Source organism: Toxorhynchites rutilus, chromosome 3 (assembly GCF_029784135.1).
Source record: "Toxorhynchites rutilus septentrionalis strain SRP chromosome 3, ASM2978413v1, whole genome shotgun sequence".
In the NCBI taxonomy this organism is placed as follows: domain Eukaryota; kingdom Metazoa; phylum Arthropoda; class Insecta; order Diptera; family Culicidae; genus Toxorhynchites; species Toxorhynchites rutilus.
In genome coordinates this window covers 136,322,938-136,347,220 of record NC_073746.1, presented here as the reverse complement: position 1 = coordinate 136,347,220, position 24,283 = coordinate 136,322,938, and the positions used below count along the sequence as shown (strand labels likewise).

At 38.2% G+C, this 24,283-nt stretch overlaps 2 protein-coding genes and 1 pseudogene across 2 annotated transcripts; 2 read left to right on the top strand and 1 right to left on the bottom strand.

The window, feature by feature from the left end:
* LOC129780743 (U4 spliceosomal RNA) lies at positions 1 to 219 on the top strand (annotated as a pseudogene).
* Positions 220 to 1,027: 808 nt separating this feature from the next.
* On the top strand, positions 1,028 to 1,752 carry LOC129779264 (lysozyme 2-like). Its single transcript, XM_055786650.1, has 2 exons — positions 1,028 to 1,221; positions 1,292 to 1,752. Exons 1-2 carry the CDS (start codon positions 1,078 to 1,080, stop codon positions 1,676 to 1,678), a joined length of 531 nt encoding a protein of 176 aa, XP_055642625.1. The 5' UTR covers positions 1,028 to 1,077; the 3' UTR covers positions 1,679 to 1,752.
* LOC129779263 (uncharacterized) lies at positions 1,636 to 23,477 on the bottom strand. Its single transcript, XM_055786649.1, has 10 exons — positions 22,928 to 23,477; positions 8,893 to 9,351; positions 8,687 to 8,838; positions 3,447 to 3,587; positions 3,302 to 3,377; positions 2,910 to 3,242; positions 2,661 to 2,852; positions 2,245 to 2,606; positions 2,134 to 2,185; positions 1,636 to 2,066 (listed from the first exon to the last, which is right to left on the bottom strand). The coding sequence occupies exons 1-10, from the start codon at positions 23,114 to 23,116 to the stop codon at positions 1,794 to 1,796; spliced, it is 2,229 nt and encodes a 742-aa protein (XP_055642624.1). The 5' UTR covers positions 23,117 to 23,477; the 3' UTR covers positions 1,636 to 1,793.
* Positions 23,478 to 24,283: the final 806 nt, after the last annotated feature.

The following is a 24,283-nucleotide window of genomic DNA, read 5'->3' as shown; positions in this document are numbered from 1 at the left end:
AGCTCTGCGCAGTGGCGATATCGTTCCCAATGAGGAACATCCGAGGTGCGATTATTGCTAATTGAAAAAACATAAATGATTACTAAGCCAACGGCAGTCCTACGTCAACCTTGCGGTTATATCATAGGTATAACCCATCCATAGTTTTTTACCATGAATTTCATAACCGGTCTTATTATTATAACTTAGTTATTGAATTTTTGATGAATTACTATTGTTTTAACTAGAGATGTGGGATGGATTGATGGATTGAAACACTGGATTGGATAAGTTTTTCTCAAAGTTTTGTCACTTTCTTTTTTTGTTTGAGCAGTGGTCTCAATGTTTTGTCCGACACTGTAAAAGTTTTTAATTTTAAATTCAATTTTTTAATAAGATTTTTTGTAGGGCAAAAAGTAATTTTCCATTAATAGTTCATTAATTTTCCAACAGCTTTGTCAAACATCATATTCTAATCAGACATCTGGATTTTGAGTTAGGATTTTTGAAAGAAAGATGAATGATTTTGAATACGCCCTTTTTGGAAAATCAGTCATAATAGGTCATAAGATAATGCAAATTGTGATTTTACGTAGTATAAGTATCATGATTATCACGTTTTACGTATCATAAGTATCAAGTTTCAAAAAAAAAAAATATACGAGAGGGTCGAGTCAGTGGTCGGAATTGGGGTGGAATTGCTCAATATCCTTAATTATAAAATAAATAAAGGCAGCATTTTTTGTTTTTTCAGTATTTTTCCTGTTCAACCTTTATGTAGGAGCTCATTCTATCAACTAGCTCATATTTACGATGCACGATTTGTGGAGCTCACACATATTCGAGATCCATTGAGAAGACAACGTGATTGTGTTCGAATGTAAACATGTTGGAATAATTGCTTTGATTTTGTTTATTTATTTTTTAGATTTTTGATTAAAATATGATTAAAATATGCTCTGTGCATTGAAACTTGCTCTATGAATGTTGATGTTTGATTCACTATCAGGGATTGTTAGTATACAGTGATCGTATCTGACAACGATCGATAGAAAATATTAGTAATTAACTGATCGTTGCATAGACCACATCGGAAAAATGTATCATTTAATACTGTTATTGTTGTCGAGTGCTGCCTTCCTGGCGGAAGGAATTTACCTTTCCAACCTGAATTCTACGTGTTTTCGATGCATTTGTGAGGCTTCCACCGGTTGCAGTAACCGATTGCAGTGTGAACATGGGGTGTGTTATGGTCCATTCACATTGAAGGACAAAATACGTTGATATGCGATCATTTTTATATTCTCCGCAGTATTGTGGACCATTTTCAATTTCCCGTGCCTATTGGATTGACGCTGGAAAGGTAGTCAAGGAGCAGGACGATTCGAATCGATGGGGAGCATATGAGGATTGTGCGAACGAGTATGATTGCGCCACCAACATTATCACTCAATACATGGAGAAGTACGGAAAGGACTGCAACAATGACGGCCGGGTGGATTGCGTGGATTACGCAATGCTGCACATCAATGGTGGTCCAACCTGTCATATGTCGCTGCATTTGGAGTTTAGTAGAAAATTCGATAAGTGTTTGCATGGGAACAATCGACAGGCGGTGCCAGAGGCTACACCTAAGACACCAGTCAGTTATGTGAATCGGGTTTCAACGGCACATTTTTATTCGCCGGGCAAATTTTAAAAACTACCTTCTTATAATATACAAACAGAACAAAAAATATTAACAATGCGTAAAATACTACACAGAAACATAAATCTTCGCAGAAGAATTATTCGGACGGAAGAACAGCCTTCATTTATTTTTTCATAGGATCGTGTGCTGCTGGAGTCACGACGAACTTTTTCGATCTCAAGCTGTACTTGAAAGGCTTCCGGGAGGGTCCTTCGCCTTGCAGTTCGCCGCCAACTCCGCCGTGTGCGCTGGCTACATTTTCTAGGATTTTGGACAGCGGGGCTGAGGTGCCGCGGAGCGACTCACCGAACCGCTGATGGCGCCGGAAACCAATATCCACGGGATTCGAGGTGATCGATCCGTGGCGCCTACGGTGCGTCGGCGATGAAGGCTGCGACTGTGTTGGAAACAAAAAATAAAATGATTATTTTGCTTCGATTTCAAAGTTTTGATACGAAACTTACAGTGTCGAACTTGGGCGGTGACCATGGCTTTGTACGAATGTGGCCGGGAAGTCTGTAGGAAGACAAAAGTCAGTTAAACATTGAGCATCAACACATGATTTTAAGAAATACTTCATCATTGGATTTCCACCATGATGGGCGGAATAGTGGAATTGACTTTCGCTGGTGTTAGCCGACAAGCTTAGATACAAAGCTTCCAGCTCTTGAATGGTGGGCCTGTGATCTCTTTGATGATAATTGTGCCTAGGAGACCAGGTGTTTTGATTTGCCTTGCTAATGCTCCACCGGTCGGATCCGTATTTCTGGCTATCCGAATCCTGATTATGTAACGCAGTCAACTCGTTGATCAATTGCCTGCTCATAGTTATACTATCAGTGGTGTGTAAAGTCTTATTGTAATCGCGGGCAATTTTGATGTCATGTCTCCAGAATTGCTTCTGATCTTTCGGAACAATCGGAGCCACTTCTTTGATCTAAAAGTATGGAAATGAATTAAGAAAGCCTTCTACCAAAAACACATTTGTTACCTTGAGGAAAATCACTCCCATCAGATAGATGCATACGACGTTGAGCAGCGTGAGACACATACTCATGCAGCCAAGTGCAAACAACTCTATCGTTTGGTTTTCGGAGTAGAAATTAGTTTTGACGACGGCACTGTAGCGTTTATCCTGAAATCCGAACATAAAACTCAAACAAGAAAGTGCCCACAGAACGCCCTGAAACAAATTTAATTAATTTTATTGTTACAACACCTCTATCATAACTATATTTACTGCGTTCACAGCTGGTGGCAAGAGGGAAGCCGATATGGCCACTCCTACCAGTGAGCCAATGTTTTCGCCGAGGATAGCAATGGCTACAGCTGCACCCGATGGCAACGCTATAGCTATTCCGACCAGCAGTGAGTGCACCTCACACCGACTTAACATTTCATTGGTGATCCCTTCGCCCACGCCATACCGATCGTCCAGACTGCATACAATCAGCCCGAAAATAAATCCAACCGATATGGTCAATGAGATTCCAATCATTTCATTTTTCAGTCCCATCAACTGGAGACTTCTTTCCTTGATGACCGTTCCGAAAATACCCGCAATGATTGGACCCTGGAACAAACATAAATGATCGTGCGTTTGCAAACATTTAGGCGAATTACTACACCCACCATCAGCGGCGATATCAGCATGCTTGCGATCAGGAACAGGGTGCTGTCTTCAATCAAACCGAACGCAGCCAGAATACTGAATGGGAAATTTTAAATTTCAATATTTCGTAGATCTGTTTCTTCGAGAGTTGTTATATTTTCTTACCTAGCGACACAAAGCATCGAAACAAAGTCAAACGTTATTGAGGCATCGTGTTTCACCTCTTCCACGATTTGTGCAACGTTTAATCGAGCCCTCACGGATGATAAGAAGGTCCCCCATGCACCATCTTTACTGCCGTTGGTTCTAAAAGATAGATGATAAGGTTTGGTTGGGGAGAAGTAAATTCATTATTTAGCATATGACGAATTTCATGCCAACTCGTCTTAAACCTGGCGTGGCATTTCGCATTTGAAACGAGTGATTATTGTTCGTTCCGACCACTTCTGTCATTATGAATCTCGAAGCGAGCGAAATGAATAAGGCAGTAGTAGAGTTTCGAGCAAAGTTTGACATTACGTAACATTATGTTCGAGAATTTTTTAACTCGAAGCGAGAACAAATGTCTCCACAAGAAATGGTTGATCGTCGTATAGGAAAATGCTAGTGAAACGTTGAACGTTGAATATTAAACCTTACATCAAAGAAAATTTCAATTGCATTTTCTTTGGTTTCGACGCCTATTTGTACAATTATGTGAGTTTAAATACAATACTTTTTTTTACAGTTACAATTACAATTCGATCCCTTTTTCGCATAAGCTTCTTTTCAGAAGTGGCATCATTTCATTGAACACTGATGAAACTGTTGGTTGAGCCATACCAAGTAAAAATTTTTCTCCTTCATTGCATTAATTTGGTACGACCAGAAGCGAAAACAATTTCGCTAATTTCAAAAACAAGAGTAGAAGTGCTTCTGAAAGTTGTTTGGAACACGGTTGTATCCGAAATATTTTTAAATGCTTCTCGACTAAGTCTGATATACAGTCGAAACCTTGAAACAAAAGAATAAGTATTATCATTTATATCGGAAACATATATAAGACAAACTCACTCATTTTCACTTAGCGAAAGAGTCATTTTTATCCCTCAACTTCCGCCTCTGTGGAATAATCGTGTTCTCTTCTTCCCTATTGCTGTCGTCAAAAATCATTTCGCGATCTTTTCTTTTTTCAATTCTAATATAATATGAAATTAAATTTGTTTTTCGGCATTGATATTTGCAATAGCCTTGAAGTTTGCTTTGTTTACAAACCCAAAAATTTGATATTTCTCTTCGAGACAAATTTTGCTCGAAATCCAGTATACTGAAAATATTAACTCGAAAAAGATACATAATACTAAAATCAATTCGATTCGAGTTTGAATTATCTCGAAACGAATTACTCGTTTCGAAATGCGCAATGTCACCAATGTCGTTTTGTACTAGCTGACCCGACTTACTTCGTGTCGCCCCATTTTGATGAATTCATTTGAACATTCGTGAGTTCAATCGCAGTTCAATCGTTCTTCATTGGTTGATCTTTTTATTGGCCAGGCACAATTTCCTTTAACATTAAATTTCCTAGTACCTCTACTGAAACTCGTCATTATAATATAAATTTATTTTCAAACATAATTTTCTCTCAAGTTTCTTCATTCACTTGTAAATAACATGTTTCTCTGTTATATGGAATACATGTTTGATACTGAAAAGTAAATTTTCATTAATAATTCTTATTTTCAAAGCGCATTATTCCACCTAAGAGTCCCTTGCCATTTTCGCTTTACACCAACAGAACTCGAAGCTTAATTCTATATCAACTAACAACGATGTCATTGTAGAACAAAAATCTTACTACTACGGGCAGAGGCAAATACCACAAAATAAAAAAATGGTTGGGTTATATCTATGATATAACCGCATGGTTGACGTGAGACTACCGTTGACTTAGTAAGCATTTGTATTGTATTGATTAAATTATCGATTTAATGAAACTATATTCGAATTCAATTGTATTCAACATATTTGCTTTGTAAGCAAAAAGTTCGAAGAGTTGCCATGAAGGATCAATTCATGCATTGTAATAGATTATGTTTTTCGTTACTAGTAAATCTGATGAGTGTCCTCTTACTTTTGATATGATGCTTGCCTAGACAAGCAAGTACACAAAGACAAGCAAGTACAAAATACTCGCAGATTGTATTAGGTTGTCAAAAAAGTCCTGCGGTATTTTTTTTAAATTTTCATTTGTTCATAAAATTAGTTACAATCATCTGTTTTAAGTCAAATATGCGCCGTTTTGTTCGATGACTTGTTCCCAACGAGATGCCAACTTCATAATACCCCTGTTATAGAAGCTCGCTTCCTTATAGGCAAAAAACTCGGATAGCCAATTTTCACAGGCCTCTTTTGTGGCTAACTTCTTTCTACCTAGCTTGTTCGCCATGGAAAAAAACAGGTGGTAGTCACTTGGTGCAAGGTCCGGACTATACGGCGGATGCAAAAGAAAAAAAAAGAAGCTTCTGGCGCGTCACCAAAGAAGTGTGTGGCCTGGCGTTGTCCTGATGGAAGACAATGCGGCCTCTGTTTATCAAAGATGGCCTCTTCTTCATGAGTGCTACCTTCAAGCGGTCCAGTCGTTGGCAGTACAGGTCCGAATTGAGCGTTCACTTTTCATCGCCAGTCACCCGCTTCAGAAACGGGTCGGTTTTGTTGCGATTCAGCAGCGATTCACATGCGTCGATACGGTCAAAGATGTTTTTTTGCGTCAACGTGTGTGGCACCCATACATCGAGCTTCTTTGTGAATACAAGCTTCTTCAAATGGTTAATAACAGTTTGATGGCTTATCCCCAGCTCTTGGTCGATGCTACGGCTGCTACTATGCCGGTCTTTATCGGCTAATTCAGCGATTTTGTCGGAATTTTCGACGACAGGCCTTCCGGAGCGTGGCGCATCTTCGACGACCTCTACACCAGAACGAAAACGTTGAAACCATCGTTGTGCGGTGGAAATGGAAATTGTATCGGGTCCATAAACTGCACAAATTTTATTGGCAGCTTGAGATGCATTTTTGCTTTTGTCATAGTAGTACTGTAAAATATGTCGGATTTTCTCTTTATTTTGCTCCATATTTGCGACACTATAACTCACGAACGACTTAACCAAACAAAACACTGTCAAGGACTATATTATAGCGCACAAAAATACCTTTCCAACAAGCTATAGTATGATTCGATACAATGAATACAACTAGAACTACGCGCTTACAACGACACCTCGCGGAAATACCGCAGGACTTTTTTGACAGCCTAATATATATTTGCAAAGCGGATTCCCCCAGCAGTCTTTGTTTTGAAATCTATCTTAGGGACACTTTTTGGTGGGAACAAAAATATCCCCGACTTGTTTGTATTGGGGGAGCAGGACTTGGCAAGAATCGGTGCAGCCGGGAGTTGGAGAACTGCAGCCATGGACCGGGTTTATTGGAGAAGAGTAGTGAAACAGATCTAATCTCAATGGGATGTAGAGTCATAGTAAATAAAGAATAAAATTGTTTGTATTGGCAAAGCGGATTCCCCCAGGCACATTGATTTTGAAGTCCGTGTTATTGAAACACAGCTCGGTGAGAACTAAAATACCTCGGACTTGCATATATTTGCATAACGGATTCCCCCAGGCACATTGATTTTGAAGTCTGTGTTGGGGAAACCGTAAATCGGGCCAATCAAACTAGGCAGTTAGGGCGTTTAATTAACGCTTGACATTTTACAGTTATTCAATTGTTTATCTCATGAAAAATACTTTTTTATTTTATTGTGATAGACGCGTAGAAATATTTCCTATCAATTGATGCAAACATGTTTTCAATATATTAAGAAATGTTCGAGTTATAAGCATTCGGAATCTTTCATTTTTTCCTGCATGTTCCGAGCGCGAAGTGTGTAGCGTCCAATTTTTTGAAGTATGATGTAACTGCGTCACGAATTTCTTCAGTGTTATCGAATCGTTGACCTCCGAACGCCTGTTTCATCACCGTACATTTGTGAAGTTTTGGGCCGATTAAGAACCGCGATTGAGAACAAAAGGCCAGGTCAGAAAGAGTGTTCCTCATCCACGATAATGCGCGACCCCATTTTGCTCGCGTAACTCAAGAGCAATTGAAAAATTCAAATGGACTGTGTTCGAGTATTCTTCTTACTCCCCAGACCTCGCCCCTAGCGACTATCACTTATTCCCGGTGATGAAACAGGCGTTCGGCGGGCAACGATTCGATAACACTGAAGAAATTCGTGGCGCAGTTACATCGTACTTCACGCTCGGAATAGAAAAACTCGTGCCACGCTTTGAAAAAATGCCTCGAACGTTACGGCGATAATGTAGAAAAATAGAAAATAAAACGATTACGAAAATCACCTTGTTTTTTGTCCTAACTTTATTTTTCCGCGATTTCTGAGGCACTGAAACTTATTTTTCGAACGACCCTCGTATATTATGGTGGTCGTTGAACAAATATAAAATCGTTTGTTAAGGCAGCAAACCTCCAGAAGATGGGATACATACTTACATAAGTACATATATCTCGTGTGTTGTTCTCACGAGAATAAGAAATAATTATGTATCAACCATTTTCAGTTGCTTCTACAGGAGTTCAAAAGAGTTGGATTGTTCTTTCCTGTATCAATTATATCACAGATATTACCGCATTCATTTACAAAAAAATTCTACTAAAAATGTAGAATACCTTCAACATTTTGGGCGAAAAATGGAATGTAGGATATCGTTTAAATTATTATTAAGAAATTCAAAAAAAAAATTATTTTTAAAAATTACACTCAAGAAAATATTTAAAAAATTCAAATCCGTTCTTAGCCCATATAATTACCAATAAGTCATCCATACTTCGGACGATGAGCACTTCCACATGGAGAGTCTAATTTTGTTTGAAGTCAAGATATCGATATAGTGTATTCGACAAAGATTTCAAGCATGCAAAGTTATTTAACATGTTGAGCACCGTGTCGGTCCCTAGGGATTGACATTGAGCTTTTCGTTAGAAAAACGTTGATCACTGGGACTGACAGTTAGAAAATAAGGAAACGGTATGTGCCTACTTTCTAGTTGAATTTCCGACTATTTTCTTTTTATACAATATATATCTTTGGAAGCGGGGACCGACACTGATATTGTGCAAACACTCTCGAAGCGGATTGAATGGAAAGCGAAGCAAGAATAATCCAGGGCTCAACGTGTTAAATGACCAATGTCTCTTCACCCCCAACGTTCCACTTCAATCTGAGATGGTGTTGCCAATGGCCAGTCGAGTTGACATGAAATTCGCCATATACAATGCTTATCAAAGCAGAAGTTTGGATTTTGGTTGATGTTCTCAGCACTCACAAAAATGTAGAAAAAACTACTCACTCTGAGTTGACGTCCTCCTCTGGTTGAGCTTCAGTGAACAGTGTGCAGGAAGTGATCGAAATCGTCGAGTTGAACCTTTCGCCGATACCCCAGGAGCTCAACATATAGATCACATCATCGCATTTGCCACCAGAGTCTAGAGCGAAAGTGATCTAAATCGAATATGAATCAATCGTTGTCTAACTCTATATTAATTTGCTCTCTACCTGATATCCCCGCCCCCTATTTGTCTCCACCCAAGCTGCGGTATTTATGCGCTTCTCCTTCAGAATCTCTTTCATCACATCCTCCAGCGTTGATTCGCCATCCAGGTTGCATTTCTCGGCGGCCAGGTCGCGGGGATCTTTCTCCTTGTCCTTCCTGGCAGAGCTTAGGATATCTTTGAATCCCTCCCAGGATTTACGAAGGGCCGATGTGCGATCGAAGGGAACCTCTAGGGTAGGTTTTAATTCCGCGTTTTTGTCGTTCTGAGGTGTTACCGGGGATTTGGAGTCATCGTTCCCGGGGCCGTCGCCCTCAGGACCATCGATGATTGGGGCGATCGACACGTCATCCCCGTCACCTTTCAGAGTGATTCGTGGTGGCGGTGGCGGTAGCTTTGGTTTTGTATCCGTGGTGAGATCCAGAAAACTTCGGCGGAGATCCTCTTTTCGTTTGTCGGATGCCTGGAAATTATGCATTTTCAATGGATTATTGACATCTGACAGGAGAATATATGTTTTATCTAAAAATAGCATGTTTATACATCTGTGTTTACATACGTCGCATTCTGTGTGCGGTTGTAGTTTTCTAGAAATATTATGGCAGGTGTTTATTTGTTCTTCGCATCGTATATGCACGTTGATAAAAATAGAATTGATAATTTTGAATAATTATACACGGCATGCACAGGATGCTTATACAGCATATTTTCAATTGATCTGAGAATCTACTTAAATTTAGTTTCCTATTATTTGTATTGGTTGTAAACAAGATGTGTTAGCTATACTGTGAATATATTCAGAGAAAAATAATCACCAATAATAGGAAGCAGTTGAGGAAAAAATTGAAAGGAGTTTCGATTTATGGACGCAGTTGCAATGTTGTTGCGTAGTGCAAAGTTAAGAATTTAACATTTAGCAGCTCTGTTGATTTTTTAAAATTTCAATAGAATTCTTCCGCTATATGAGCACTTTGTGCGATATTTCAAAGATGAAATCCCCTATCTCCCCCTATAACGTATTTTTGTATTCCTTATGTATTAAGAGTCAAACAAAAATACTTATCCGACCCCTCTTACCCCTCCCTTCTTTAATGCAGAACATAACTTGAGAACAGCCCCATTCTTACTTGGCATGAGTATTACGAACATTAAAAGTACATAAAATTGAATAGAATCACTTGAAAACCGCTAAATACTGTCAATCTCAAAATTGAGTATACACATGCTACTTGAAGATACTCTCCATTTATTTGGTACAAAATATTTTGAATACATCTCTTCTTTTGATGTATATTAATAACACACACATTGAACTAACTATGCGCGTAAAAATTTTTTTTTGCTAATTATTTTATTGAAAGCAATCTCTATTCTATTCTAAAATTTCTTCAAACAAATTAACCTTTTTTGTAAGATCTTTGCGAATTAGCGTTTTTTTTTCGTCAGTTTGTGACGTCAAAACTAAACCACTGCTTGAGCAGTTTGATTTTTGTTTTTTGTAGATGTTTGAAAAATATTTTATCAAAATGGCAAGTAAGAAGTGTATATAAAAGTAGTTATAAACTTTCAAACATCAAAATAAAACTGAAAACATTCAGAAAGTGTTTACAAAAGTAAATTTTATTAAAGAATATAAAGTTTACATGGTAATGAAATGAAAAAAATCAAGCTTATTGTTGTTTTCTAAAAAATGATCGAACCTTAGATTTAACTCCACTCATCAAATTCTGCACAGTAATCGTTGTACACTTTCTGGAAGCTGCAGACCAAATCTTCTTGAACTCTGACATATTTTTAGACACTGTACCTTCCTTCGTGAACTTGGCCTTGACAATTGCCCAGTAACGTTCAATTGGCCGCAGCTGGGGACAGTTAGGTGGGTTTAGGTCTTTTTCGACGAACATGATGTTGTTTTCCGAAAACCATTGTAGAGTGGATTTGGCATAATTTGCCGATGTCAGATCCGGCCAGAATGAAAATAACATTATTCGAAGGATCAAAAATCTTCGAGAGGTGTTTTTCACTTATATCATAAAAACTTTTCACTTATATCATAAAAACATATCATAAAAACTTGTTTCAATAGTTCAAAACTGCTTCGAAAACAAACTATTTAAATATTTATAAATAGCGGTAGCTTCTGAAAATTCCATTTCAGTTACGATTGGTCTGCGGTTGATGCATCATGCGTCGGCTAGCTAACCTCTTCCCGTTCCTCTTTTGCTGCCGTTATGAACGAACATGCAAAATCGTTGGCTTGTGAATGCACCCAAGGGGTAAATATGATTTCGCACACATTTGGGCATTTAACACGTTGAGCCCCGACCAAAATAGGGGACCGACAATGAACTTTTCGTCTGATCCGTGTCGGTCCCAGCGAATCGATAGTGGACTTTTCTAAATATTATTTTGTAACTTTGGTGTTGCCGTTCCTAATACCGACACTCTCCAAACGAAAAGCCTACTGTCGGTCCCGTAAGATCGGCGCAAAAACAACGGAAAATTCAGTGTCAGTCCCCAGGGACCAACGTGGGGCTTAACGTGTTTACTAGATTATTGAATTAATTAACAAAAACACATCACAAGTGAAACAGAACAACAGATCGCAAGACAATTCCAAGGGAAAACAAAAAACCCATTCATCCATTTATTGAGAATTGATATAAATGCAACTTCAACAAATGATTACTTATCCAATGGTAGTCCTACATTAACCTTGCGGTTATATCACTGTCAACAACTGGAAGGTTAAGGTTTAGTTTTCATGAAGTCGCGTTCGTAGGCTATTGACCGCTCCAACCATGTCAGGATCTAATTAAGGAGTTCAGTTTTTTTGAGAAAGCAAATCAAAAAAGCCGTATCCATAGAGTTTGTAGACAACTCTTTGGGCTTATGAGGACAACATGATTTTGCTTAGAATCTACAGTGTGTGACATGTTTAGAACTGTTTTTATCTGTTTACACGTTTTTCGCAGTTTCAACTGATCGCTGAGGAATGTTTATGAGCCACACAGGTGTGTTGTTAAAAGATTGTCGCAAACTCGATGGGGTGCTCATTATAATGCTGTGAAACCAATTTATGGGCTGATCACAGCCACTGGAGTATTGCGCGACTCAAATACTGGATCAAGTGCACAGTTCTTCCTACCTGCAGTTTATGACTTAATAATTCTGCAAAATATTTCAAACCAAAGGACCATCTCTGAATAATGTTGTGATGAGACTCACTGCACTGGTGATTTTTTTCACAGTTGAAAGGAACAGTCCCGTCGAAACGGCCATTGAGAAGGTTTTATCGAAATCCAACGACTGAAAATAAAGGAGAATTCCTTATAAGCAGCCCAGTCGAAAGACGTTCTGGACCCGGTCCAACGATGGAAAAGGGAATGTTGGAGTGCATTGGCCATTTTCAGAACGGTAAAAATCGTCTAAAGTAGAAGCCGAAAATTTTAAAGCAATTCAAGCTCAACACATGTTATGAGTACCTGAAGTGAGTACCACATTTCGACATCCACAAATAAACCAGTAACCCTTAACCGGCATCCGGTCACGCTACCCCACTGAGTGGAAGCAAGCATTCTTCCACATAAATTTGAGCATTTATAGTCCCTTTCAGCAATTCCAAATGAAATCGTCCTAAAAATGCAGATTTTAAAAACTTGTATTTTTGATTCCAATGAAAGTGTGTATTCCGTTTGGGTTGGAGGAAATAAAGGGTGTGTCACATCAAATTGCATCACGGAAAAAACGCTGTAGAAATTCGCCCAGTAGACCGATCCTTTTGAAAATTTTAGACAGTAAAATAAAAATTATTAAGCAACTTTTGGCATTTTCAATAGTGGTAGTAAGCGCTTCTGTAGGCACTCCTTAAGGTAAACCTGCCCGTTTATCGTGCCGGTCATCACGAAGGGGGCGCTCCGCTTTCCGCAAGAGCAGATCGCTTGCCACACCATGTACTTTTTGGCAAACTTGGATAGTTTCTGCTTGCGAATCTCCTCCGGAACGCTGAATTTGTCCTCTGCGGAGAAGAACAACAGGCCCGGCAGCTGACGAAAGTTCGCTTTGACGTAGGTTTCGTCGTCCATTACCAGGCAATGCGGCTTCGTCAGCATTTCGGTGTACAGCTTCCGGGCTCGCGTCTTCCCCACCATGTTTTGCCTTTCGTCGCGGTTAGGAGCCTTCTGAACCTTGTATGTACGCAGGCCCTCCCGCTGGGCGTACAAGCGTAACTTTTGAAAAGGGCGTATCGATTTGAGTAAGAGAAATCTTTGATAATTTATATCTCAAAACCTATGAGTCGTACCGAAATAGTGCCTTAGAAAGAGTTATAGAGTATTGATGTGCACTGATGTACACTGAAAAAAAATTAGTACTCTTTTTTTTATTTACAAAACAAAAATTCAATTTGCAATATCCAAAATACATATTTTTAATTTTTTTTTTAATTTTTTCATACAAAATAAAAGTCGTGTAGAAAATTCAAAAAATGGGCCCAAAATGGTAAAACTATTTTTGACGAACTTTGTGGAACATCGAATTTTCAGGAATTTTCGAAACTTCGAGTTTTTGTATGTTAGCAGTCAGTTTTAATCACAAATTATGAATCCTGATGTTATTTAAAACTAAAAAGGTTATTATCAATCTCCTTCTAAATGCAACCATTCTCGAGATATTTAAAAAAATATTTCTAATTTATTGTTTTTTTTTAGTAAATAATCCCTTCTAATATGTTTGTCGTGTTATAACATCATGTTCATGAAATTTTATGAATTTGCTTATAATTCCCAACAACTTTTCCGAATACATCATTATGGTTCATTTTTTGACTCAAGTGTAACTTTTGAAAAGGTAGTATCGATTTTAGTAAGAGAAATATCTGATTATTTATATCTCAAAAAATATGAGTCGTACCGAAATAGTGTGTTAGAAAGAGTTATAGAGTATTGTTGGCTTAATTTGAAAAAAATATACACTGAGAAGAAAAATTAGTACTCTTTTTTTATTTACAAAATAAAATTTTAATTTGCGATATCAAAAAATATGTATTTTTTATATTTTTTCTTTTTTTTCATTTATAATAGAAGTCATGTAGAAAATTTAAAAAATGGGCCCAGGATGGTAAAACTATTTTTGACGAAATTTGTAGAACATCGAATTTTCAGGAATTTTCGAAACTTTGAATTTCTGTATACTAACAATCATTTTTAGCCACAAATTCTGAATCCTGATGTGATTTAAAACAAAAAAGGTTATTATCAATCTCCTTCTAAATGTAGCCATTCTCGAGATATTTAAAAAAATATTTGTAATTTATTGTCTCTTTAATTGAATTTTTATTTTTTAAATAAAAAATGATTACTAATTTTTTTTCTCAGTGTACATTTTTTTCATATTCAACCATCAATACTCTATAAGTCTTTCTAAGACACTATTTCGGTACGACTCATAGTTTTTGAGATATAAATTATCAAAGATTTCTCTTACTCAAATCGATACGCCCTTTTCAAAAGTTACGCTTGAGTCAAAAAATTCCCAATTGCTGTGGAAAACTCATATTTCCTCTAACCCAAACGGAATACACATTTTCATTCGAATCAAAAATACTCATGTTTTGTCATTTGTCGATTTCATTTGGAATTGCTGTTACCAAACATTGTGACGATTCGTTTAACACTGTCTGGACAAACTTTTTTAGCTATTTTGTGGTATGGTACACTCTTTTCAGTGCACCAATTGCGCAGAATTTTTTTTAGTTTCCAAATCAATCCGCGACATTTCGAAAACAACTTTATGACTGCGACTAAATGACTGGTTTTTTTTTCTTCTATTTTTGACAAGTAAACAAAGCGTGCTCTGATTACACGACAAAAAAAAGGTCACCCGTTTGTGTGTAATAACGTGGTAAATGTTTAAGACTACCTTCCGGTACACTCCTTGAGAGGAAAGAAAAAGATGTGGTTACTCGTACAATGATAATAAGTAAGACTTGTTGAGGTGAGACATTGCGGGAAATAGCAGCTGCTGTCGGAAGAACTCACTCTACAGTAAAGAAAATCATAAACAAGTGGAAATATGAAGGAACCATGGAAAATCTCCCGGGTAGATGACGCAAACGGATCCTATCTTCTAATGATGAACGAATAATTGTGCGAACATTGCGAAACAACCCTAAGACAAACATTCCTAAATTGATTACCGAAGTAGCCGGTATCATTGGAAGACACTGTCCGGAGAGCAGCATACAGGAACAATCTGAGAGGTCGTGTATGCCGTGGAAAGTATTCCATCTCATAGGTGAATATGAAAAAAACGAATTCAGACATATGTAAACAGACCTAAGGAGGAACAAGGTCTTTCATACGGATGAGTCGGAAACCAATCTCTTTGAATCGGATGGATGATAGATGGTGTGGAGGGAACCGGGATCGGTGCTCCAGGTTCAGCATTTGGTTCCCACAGTAAAACACGGCGGCGGTAGTCAGTTGATGTATGGTACATCGTTGGCTTCTGGAACTGGAACCATGGAGCTTATAGATTCGGCGATAGACAAGATGGCTTAATTTACCTGAAACGTAGCCTGCTATCTCTCGTTCAGAAATAGGGTCGATCTCGAGATTACTACTTTCAACAGAATGATGATCCGAAGCAAACTGACCTCATAGTGTGAATACCTGCTCTATAATGTCCCAATCAACTCAGAACACCTACGCAATCACCGGACTTGAACGCTATTGAGTATCTATGGTGGGAAATCAAGAACATCTGAAGAATCAAAATGACGATTACGGAGATTTGGAAGGCACTTCCATCTACAGTGACCAGGTGCTTGCAGAAAGTGCTGGACGCTAAAGGGGGGCTATACCAAATGCTAGGGGATTGATTTTTGTTATATGTTGTAGAGTATATGCACCGGTTGATAGTCAGGATCTGGGACACAGAACAGCTACCGGAGGAGTGGAAGGACGGGGTAATCTGCCCTATCTATAAAAAAGGCGACAAGCTGGATTGTGGGAACTATCGTGCCATCACAATCCTGAATGGTGCTTACAAAATTCTGTCTCAGATCCTCTTCCGCCGTCTATCGCCAATGGTAAGTAGATTTGTGGGAAATTATCAGGCCAGATTCATGCCCGGTTGCTCGAAGACTGACCAGATTTTTACACTGCGGCAGATCCTCCAAAAGTGCCGCGAGTACCAGTTCTCTACATACCATATCTTCGTTGACTTCAAGGCCGCATATGATACAATCGACCGACGACAGCTATGGAGGATTATGGACGAACACGGGTTTCCCCGAAAGCTGACAATACTGATCCAGGCAACGATGAACGGTGTGCGGTGCAGTGGCGGATCTCAGGTGAGCTGTCGGAATCATTTGAGATTCACAGAGGACTTCGACAAGGCAATGGACTTTCCTGTCAGCTATTGAAGAGGTGCTGAAAGGTGTTGCGCGGAGAGCGGGCTTCAACATACGGGGCACGATTTTCAACAAGTCTAGTCAGTTTATCTGCTTCGCCAACGACGTGGACATAATCGGAAGAACACATGCGACGGTAGCCGACTGGTACACCCGACTGAGACACGAAGCAAGGCTGATTGGGCTTAGGATCAATGCGTCTAAGACTAAATACATGCTAACAGGAGGGACTGATCGCAACAGAGTTCTTCTTGGTAGTAGTGCTATGATCGACGGCGACGAGCTCGAGGTGGTAGAGGAATTTGTTTACCTTGGCTCGTTGATAACAACTGACAACAACAATAGCTGTGAAATTCGAAGACGCATAGTCAATGAAAGTCGTGCCTACTACGGGTTCTGCAAATCTTTGAGGTCCAACAAACTCCGACCCCGTACGAAGTGTACCATGTACAAATCCCTGATTCGATCGGTTGTTCTCTATGGACATGAAGTATGGACGATGCTTGAAGAGAACTCACAAGCGCTTAGTGTTTTCGAACGCCGAGTGCTCAGAACAATATACGGTGGTGTACAGGAAAACGGAGTATGGAGAAGGATAATGAATCACGAACTGGCACAACTCTACGGCGAATCCAGCATCCAAAAAGTCGCCAAGGCTGGACGAGTGCGATGGGCAGCGTATGCTGCAAGATTTCCGAACAGCAGCCCTGGAAAGATGGTGTTCGTATCGAATCCGGTAGGAACAAGAAGGAGAGGAGCCCAGCGAGCGAGGTGGATGGACCTGGCAAGAATCGGTGCAGTCGAGAGTTGGAGAACTGCAGCCACGAATCGGGTTTATTGGAGAAGAGTAGTGAATCAGAACTAATCTCAATGGGATGTTAAGTCATAGTAAATAAATAATAATTTTCAAATTTCAATTTTCTTTTTGGGAAAAACGGGAAATTTTGGGAAATGTACAATCAATTTTGTCACGTCTTAATTGGAGATTTTTTGTTTGTATTTGAAACATGACGTAGAAATGTGACTATTTTAATTCTTTTCTAATCACTACATGAGAGTAAAATGGATCGATTTTACGATGAATATGAGCCGCATTTAATTATTTACTTTTTAACCCCGAACAACTATAACAAAGCAGCACGAGGTGTATACTCAATTTTGCGATTGACTGTATACTGCTGAGTTCTCGTTTGTTTGAGAAACTCTCTAAGTCCACCAACTTTTGAAGCGTTATATTTTGAGCTTAACCTGTTATATTGATGTTATTGATGTTAGGAGTTTATCAAAAGCAGCGCCTCCAGAAGAGATGCTGCCTTTTCTGGTTGATTGCTGTTTGTGTCCCGATAAGGCAATCTGCCATTACCGCAATGCACCAGTGCTACGTCGATAATGGCGTCACTGTAGTTCTCAATGAGTGGAATACTGCCAATATTCCAGAGGTCGATTGACGAATATTAGTTGATTGTGTAAGAAAGAGGTGTTCATATAGTGCTCCGCGGGAAATTACTGCTCCGCGAAATTATAGCACTTGAAATAAAACACTTTCTTTAATTTCACTGGAAATTTAGTGATAGCGAAACCTGAAACCATATAGTGATATTCAAAAAAATGCAAAACTTAAAATAGCGTTTTGTGCAAAATATGCTCAAAACAGTTCAACCAATAATATTTCCGTTACAGGTTGGAGTCAAACACACATGTTATTCTTGATTTATCGTACTACTTACAGAAACTCGCTCCTCCTTTTCCAAAATTGCCTCACGTGCCTCACGGTTCCAGTGGATAGCTTGCGTTATGATGGATTTATTACGTGGATAGCTCGGTGATCAATATCGACAATATCTTGAAACGGCCCTCACAACTAAGCACCGAGATTGTGTTACTTAACACTGTTGGATTGTTTTCTTTGGGCTATGTGGATTCCTGGTAATAAACCAGCAACTCTTGAGGACTCGAGACCAACATACGAGTCAATCTTGCTATTCAAGTGGAGATAGTGCCTCGAGCCATCGAATATTGGAGCATTTGAATACTTTGATGCATAAAAAAAATTAAGTGTGCCCTCCATTGGTTGATCTTCTAATTGGTTCTTCTTGGTAGCAAATAATTCAGGAAGGGACACATCAACCAAAACATCAAACAAAAAAATATATTTTATATTTATTGTACAATATTTTTGAAGAATTTTATTGAGTTAATAAAACCAAGGATAAATCCAATCAATCAAACATTCTTAGCTTCCCATAACGAAGTAATATTTAGATGCTGAAGAGACTTTGCGAATAATATTATGATTATTGGCAATTTTATCAAAAAACTTGTCTAATTCAATCAAGCAAAATCAAATTTGAGATCAAAGTTCTGTTTGACTGTTATCATAGCATTTATATGTTGTCCAAATAATCAATTAAGCTGCTCAGTAAGCTTCACAAATTCCTTACAGTATAGAAATTTGTTGTCCTTTTCTGAAAATGTTTGCCCATAACGATTTGTAACTGGTACGGATTATTTGTTCGATCTTTTTATCTGACTACAGTCAATTCTCCCTTACTCGATATTCTGTATCTCGATAGTTTCCCTAACTCGATTGATTTAATGGCGTCATTGATTGATTTGATAAGCATTCTCCTCTCCATAACTCGATACCTCCCTAACTCGATGGTCCCTTGGATATCGAATTAGGGAGAGTTGACTGTAGTTATAATTCCTGTTATTTATATGAACTGGATTTTTTTTTACTAATGCCCATTTGAATCTCTGGAATGGACTTTTAATTTTAGACAGTTTCAAGAAATATAGCCTCCAATATCAAAAAACATATTTAATCTTTAAGGAATAGTTTTAACGTTAATAACTATGCTTGGGGGCCTCCGTAGCCACATTGGTTGCGCGTTCGCTTAGTAAGCGATCGATCGTGAGTTCGAAACTCAGGGCCCTCATTGACCATCTTTGTGTTGTTACAGAATAACTACGTCCACGCAACAATCATCAGCGATGGAGATCGATCCACGGTCGAAATATGATCGATTCATCCATACAACTGCTCTGCTCTGCAAGACACATCGGGCTGCTGTTCTATAAATAACTCAACAATGATCAATCAACTGTCTCCGCTGTCCGGTCTAACTGGATAATGGAAGAACAGATAAAAAACTCTTACGCCTAAATGGCTGCTACTGTGTAAATGTGTGTACCATATGGAATGGTATAGAAGGGAATACTCTAACGCCGAAAAATGGCAACTGTGTAATGTGCTAATTATAGATATGATAAATATGTGACATGTACACGATTAAAATTCGGCTCTGTTACAGCTAAAATGCCAATGAGCCTGAAATAAATAAATGGGATAAAAAAAAAAAAACTATGCTTGCTGTCAACGGATGTTAACGAATGAACGGAAAACGATTTGCATACTAATTGAGTTGGAAATTCAATTTTGAAAATCGGTTTAAATTGTCAAGAATGGAAGCATACCCATTTTTCCACACATTAACTTTGTGAATTTATGTGCATACCTGCCTGTGCTTTTTTTTTTTGAACGAGTGGAGTCGTGAGGTAAAATTTCTATGCACCACTGCGAATGCGGCGTGTGTAAAGCGCTCGTTCGAACTGCAAATGCAGCGTTCGCACTGCAAAGAGAGGAGATTTTGCAAATCACCCCGTTCGTTCAAAACTTCTTTCTTCTTTCTTGAATGGCGTTAACGTTCCCTGTGGAACTTTTGCCGTCTCATCGTATGCATTAACTAGCGTCATTTATAAATACATTGTTGAGATTCCTTAAGCCAAATAACACGCCTTGAATGTATTCCGAGGGGAAAGCTCTAGAATACGCGTGACCACAGTGCAAGTGGAAGGAAATTTCTCTGACGAAAAATCCCCCGACCAGAACGGGAATCGAACCCGAACACCCGGCATGATAATGTGGGACGCTAACCACTCGGCCGCGGGTGCACTGTTCAAAACTTAACATTCGCGATTTTTAATACTCATTCTCGCTCCAACTAGCAAACAGTCAGCAGTTCTCTGATTTCGCACACATCGGTTTTGCTGATAACGCTGATTCAAGATAGGTAGATATCGGCCATCATAACGTTGATTCAAGATAGGTAGATAGGTCAGAACCTCATCTATCGGTTTCTATAACAAACTAAAATTGGAACGTCCTTGCAGTTGAGTTATTAATTAAATAAAAAGTTGATGAAGAGAAATCGATCAAGTGACTCACACTCCTTCCCTTCTGAGACCCTCAATTAGCTTGTGATTGTGACAAAAAAGTCTTTTGTCAGCATTTTAATATTCGACGGTAGAGATGAACCAGCCTTTGGCTGAAAATCTAAAGAGATTAAAAAAATTCGACGCATTGAATCAAATCCAGATGCTTGAAAACGGAATCAAGCAAGTGCCATTCCTCCTATGATGTGACGTAATTTGATTGTAACGCGATGTGATTTTTTGGTCTGTTCTGATGGCAAAGGATTAACGAGCAGGAACAACAAATTTGATAAACAACATCTTCTGTAATGGACGTTTAGCATAATGAAAGTCACAAATGCAAATGCACAATTCTTTCTTGTAAAAAGTCGAATCAAATCAAAATTACAAATAAAAAAAATAAACCCGGCTCTGTTACAGCTAAAATGCTAATGAGCCTAATAAATAAACAAATGAGATAAAAAAAATATTTTAATCAAAAACAATCCACTCAGTGCAGTGTAGTGCATCCAAGCAGTGGTACATTTATAATAGCATTTTATGTTTTTGAACCACCAAATTCATTTCTCAATAATGTATTATATCTTCAGACATCAAAGGACAAAGCTTCTCGACGATGTTTACTTAACTCACCTGCTCAATTTTTCTTTCGGATGAATTGAAGCTGAGTGTTGATTGAAGGGCAAATATCAGATTTGGTAAAAAGCTACACTCTTCTAAATTCTCCATAGAAACGCATCTTGTAACAAAACTCAAAACATCCTCCCGTAAACTGTATCTGCTTTACATTGGAAAGCTATTTTAGTTGCAGATACAGCATCTCTTTAAACAAGGACAATAAATGTTCGAAAGATTACTAATCGTTGTACACCAAAACAGCATTACAAATGTTATTATTAAAAAAAATTAAATACGTTTCATATTGATAAAAAGACGGGACAATTAAACATGGTTGAAAAAACGGTACTGTCGAAACGGTACGTTTGGTCAGCCTACTTTTTGGCCATATATTCGTGTAAACTTTTTAGTATGAAGTCTCTATAAAAGAAAATATATATATATAAAATATAAATATATATATAAATATATATATTGGATAGTATTTTGCTCAAACCATAAGTGGCGTTAAATCCCATTCAACCCTTTGCGGTCGTATTAAATTTGGACATGGGTATCGTAGTGGTCGGAATTATTTTTCCTTGAAAAAGTAATGATATCTTTATTTATTTTTTTTTGTTAACTTCATGTATGTATTAACTTAACATTGTATTTTAATGCGATATTTTTATATAAAAAATATTTTGTCGCTTGAGACGGTTATGCGATTATTCAAATAACATGAGATATTTATGCAAACAGTAGTTCTGATACTTATGAACAATCTTTTCCATCACACCATAGTGTTACAATGGCTAAATTCTGCTGTTATGATTTTTGTCCCACATTGCTCTTCTGTTGCTCTCATTGGGAAATTTATTATTATTTCAATTCTGGTACGGATGATGCGGTGTCCATGTGTATCATCTGTTCGTATTTAGAATTTACGCGAGCAAATACTTTTAATGAAATCATGTCAACCGTTTTCAGAAAAAAAATGTTTCAGAGAAAAAAACGCGATTTAAACGCTCGAATTCTCAGTCCACTGGACCTGGTGCATGACAGTAAGCTGAAGTTTCTTTGCTATTTGAAATTCAAGGAAATTATTTCGAACACATGTCTTGAAAACTGCAGTGAATAGAAAAAATCAAAAAAGGGATTTTTCAAATCGTCACACGGAAATGCTGTTATAGAATAATTCCAAATTCAGTGGAATCCATTCTTGACCCTGCATACTTAAGCCGTCATCCATCAAACGACTATAGTAGCAGTAATGCATGATGGTGATGATGATGTAGGTTAGTGATGTAGGGTTAAATCCTTAAATCCTTCCACTTGAACGTTGACGTAGACGGTTTGAAGGTTAATAATACATTTGTTTTTCGCCTTTTATTCTTTATCGCATACGATGGTGTGTTGTCGACGAGTGACTAATCCTAACAAACTTGTGGAACGCTACAGGAACGTTGTTTCTTTATATCATTGTTTTGAATGCTGTGTTCACCATCTTCGCGCCATTGTTTCGAGTTGACACAATGAAGGAACAATTGTAGTGGTATGAGTTAATAATCAATATCTTTTTGTAACCATATGATTATTTTTTCCTACAGTATCATATGTCAGACTAGCTGGTAACATTTTTCCCGTCGTTATATTTCTTTTACATGACGCCGTGAAATTAAATCATATCCCAGAATAGCAAGGATCTGAAGTGCAGACGCGAGAACGAAAGCGAGTGATACCGTCACGCTGGTATTCACAGTAATCGAAAGCGATTTATTTTTCCGTAGAACAGATTTTCTTTGCTCACCATTAGTTGATGCTTTTGGGGTTGCGGCGTGAAAAATGGTTTCGTTTCATCGTTGGTAGGTTTACTTTCACTTTTTTCGTCCTCGAATTCGGCCGTACTCGTTTTGGACAGCTTTTCCTTCTCCTTCTGGCGCAGAATTTTCTCGTACCTGGCTGAAGGTATTTGCACCAGAAACAAAACGCCGGCCATGACTGTTGGCGGTTGCAATCACACTTCAAACAACCAATACTAAATTACTATGTACACACATGTGCTTCGTGCGCCGGTTGAGGGTTATTGATTGTTAAACTGCTAGCAGCCGTGACTACACCTCACGAAACTGCATCTACCAGACGTAACGTATTATTTTTAGAGAATTGGAACAGTTTCAGTTGATTTCACTATGGTTCGATTCCATATGGCATGTGTTCCAGGGTCTTCTTCTGCGCTTAGGACACCTTTTTCCTCCCCTGTCGCCACATAACACCACGAAAACTGACCAAGTAAACCGCCCGTTGACTACGACGCTCGACGACACGATCACCACTGATTGCGAGGTACAAAACCGTGGGCAACTATGGGAAATGTGCAACAAATGGTTATAGTTTTCTCGGGTGAAGCTGTGTGCGGCGATGGCGGTAAAACGACGAACATGTGCTATTCGAGAGGTGATATGGCGGAGCGAGTGAATTGTTTTTTAGTCACACTTGTGGATGTGGACACTTGCAGAGTGGTGTTTGGGAAAAGCAGCTATTGAAACAAATTATTACTTTCTTGCGATGATTGATGACACAAAGATTTATGTGGGGTTTCTGTCGGTATATGTTATCAAGTAAATATAATCAGCGATTATTACGATTTTTCTTGATTTTGTTGTGAGAATGCCGCAGACGACCTTTTTTTCATGCAGCGCGGGTGAGCTAAAGACAGGCTGATGTGGTTTAGTGTTACTCTTTGTTCCTGATTTGGAGGCAACAGTTTAATAGCATCTGTTACCTCTACAACAGGATTAGAGTGAAAAGATAAGAAGAGTTTCATGTTTTTCATATGCTACCGAAGCTAGAGATAGACATTTATTATCGCTCTATTTACTCTAATTTAGGACTGGATCACACAAAAAAATTGTTTGTTAAATGTTTTCCACACTGATTATTCCAATATGCTATAATCATTTGGGTTTTACACATCGCAGTTAAATTTTGGAATCTATTAGAATTTGTTCAATTTTTATTTTATGATTTTATGATTTTTAAAACAATTATCATATCAGTAATAATTCTTCATGTTTTCCACATTGATTATTCCAATATGCTATAATCATTTGGACTTTACACATAGCTGTTAAATTTTGGAAACTATTAGAATTTATTCAATTTT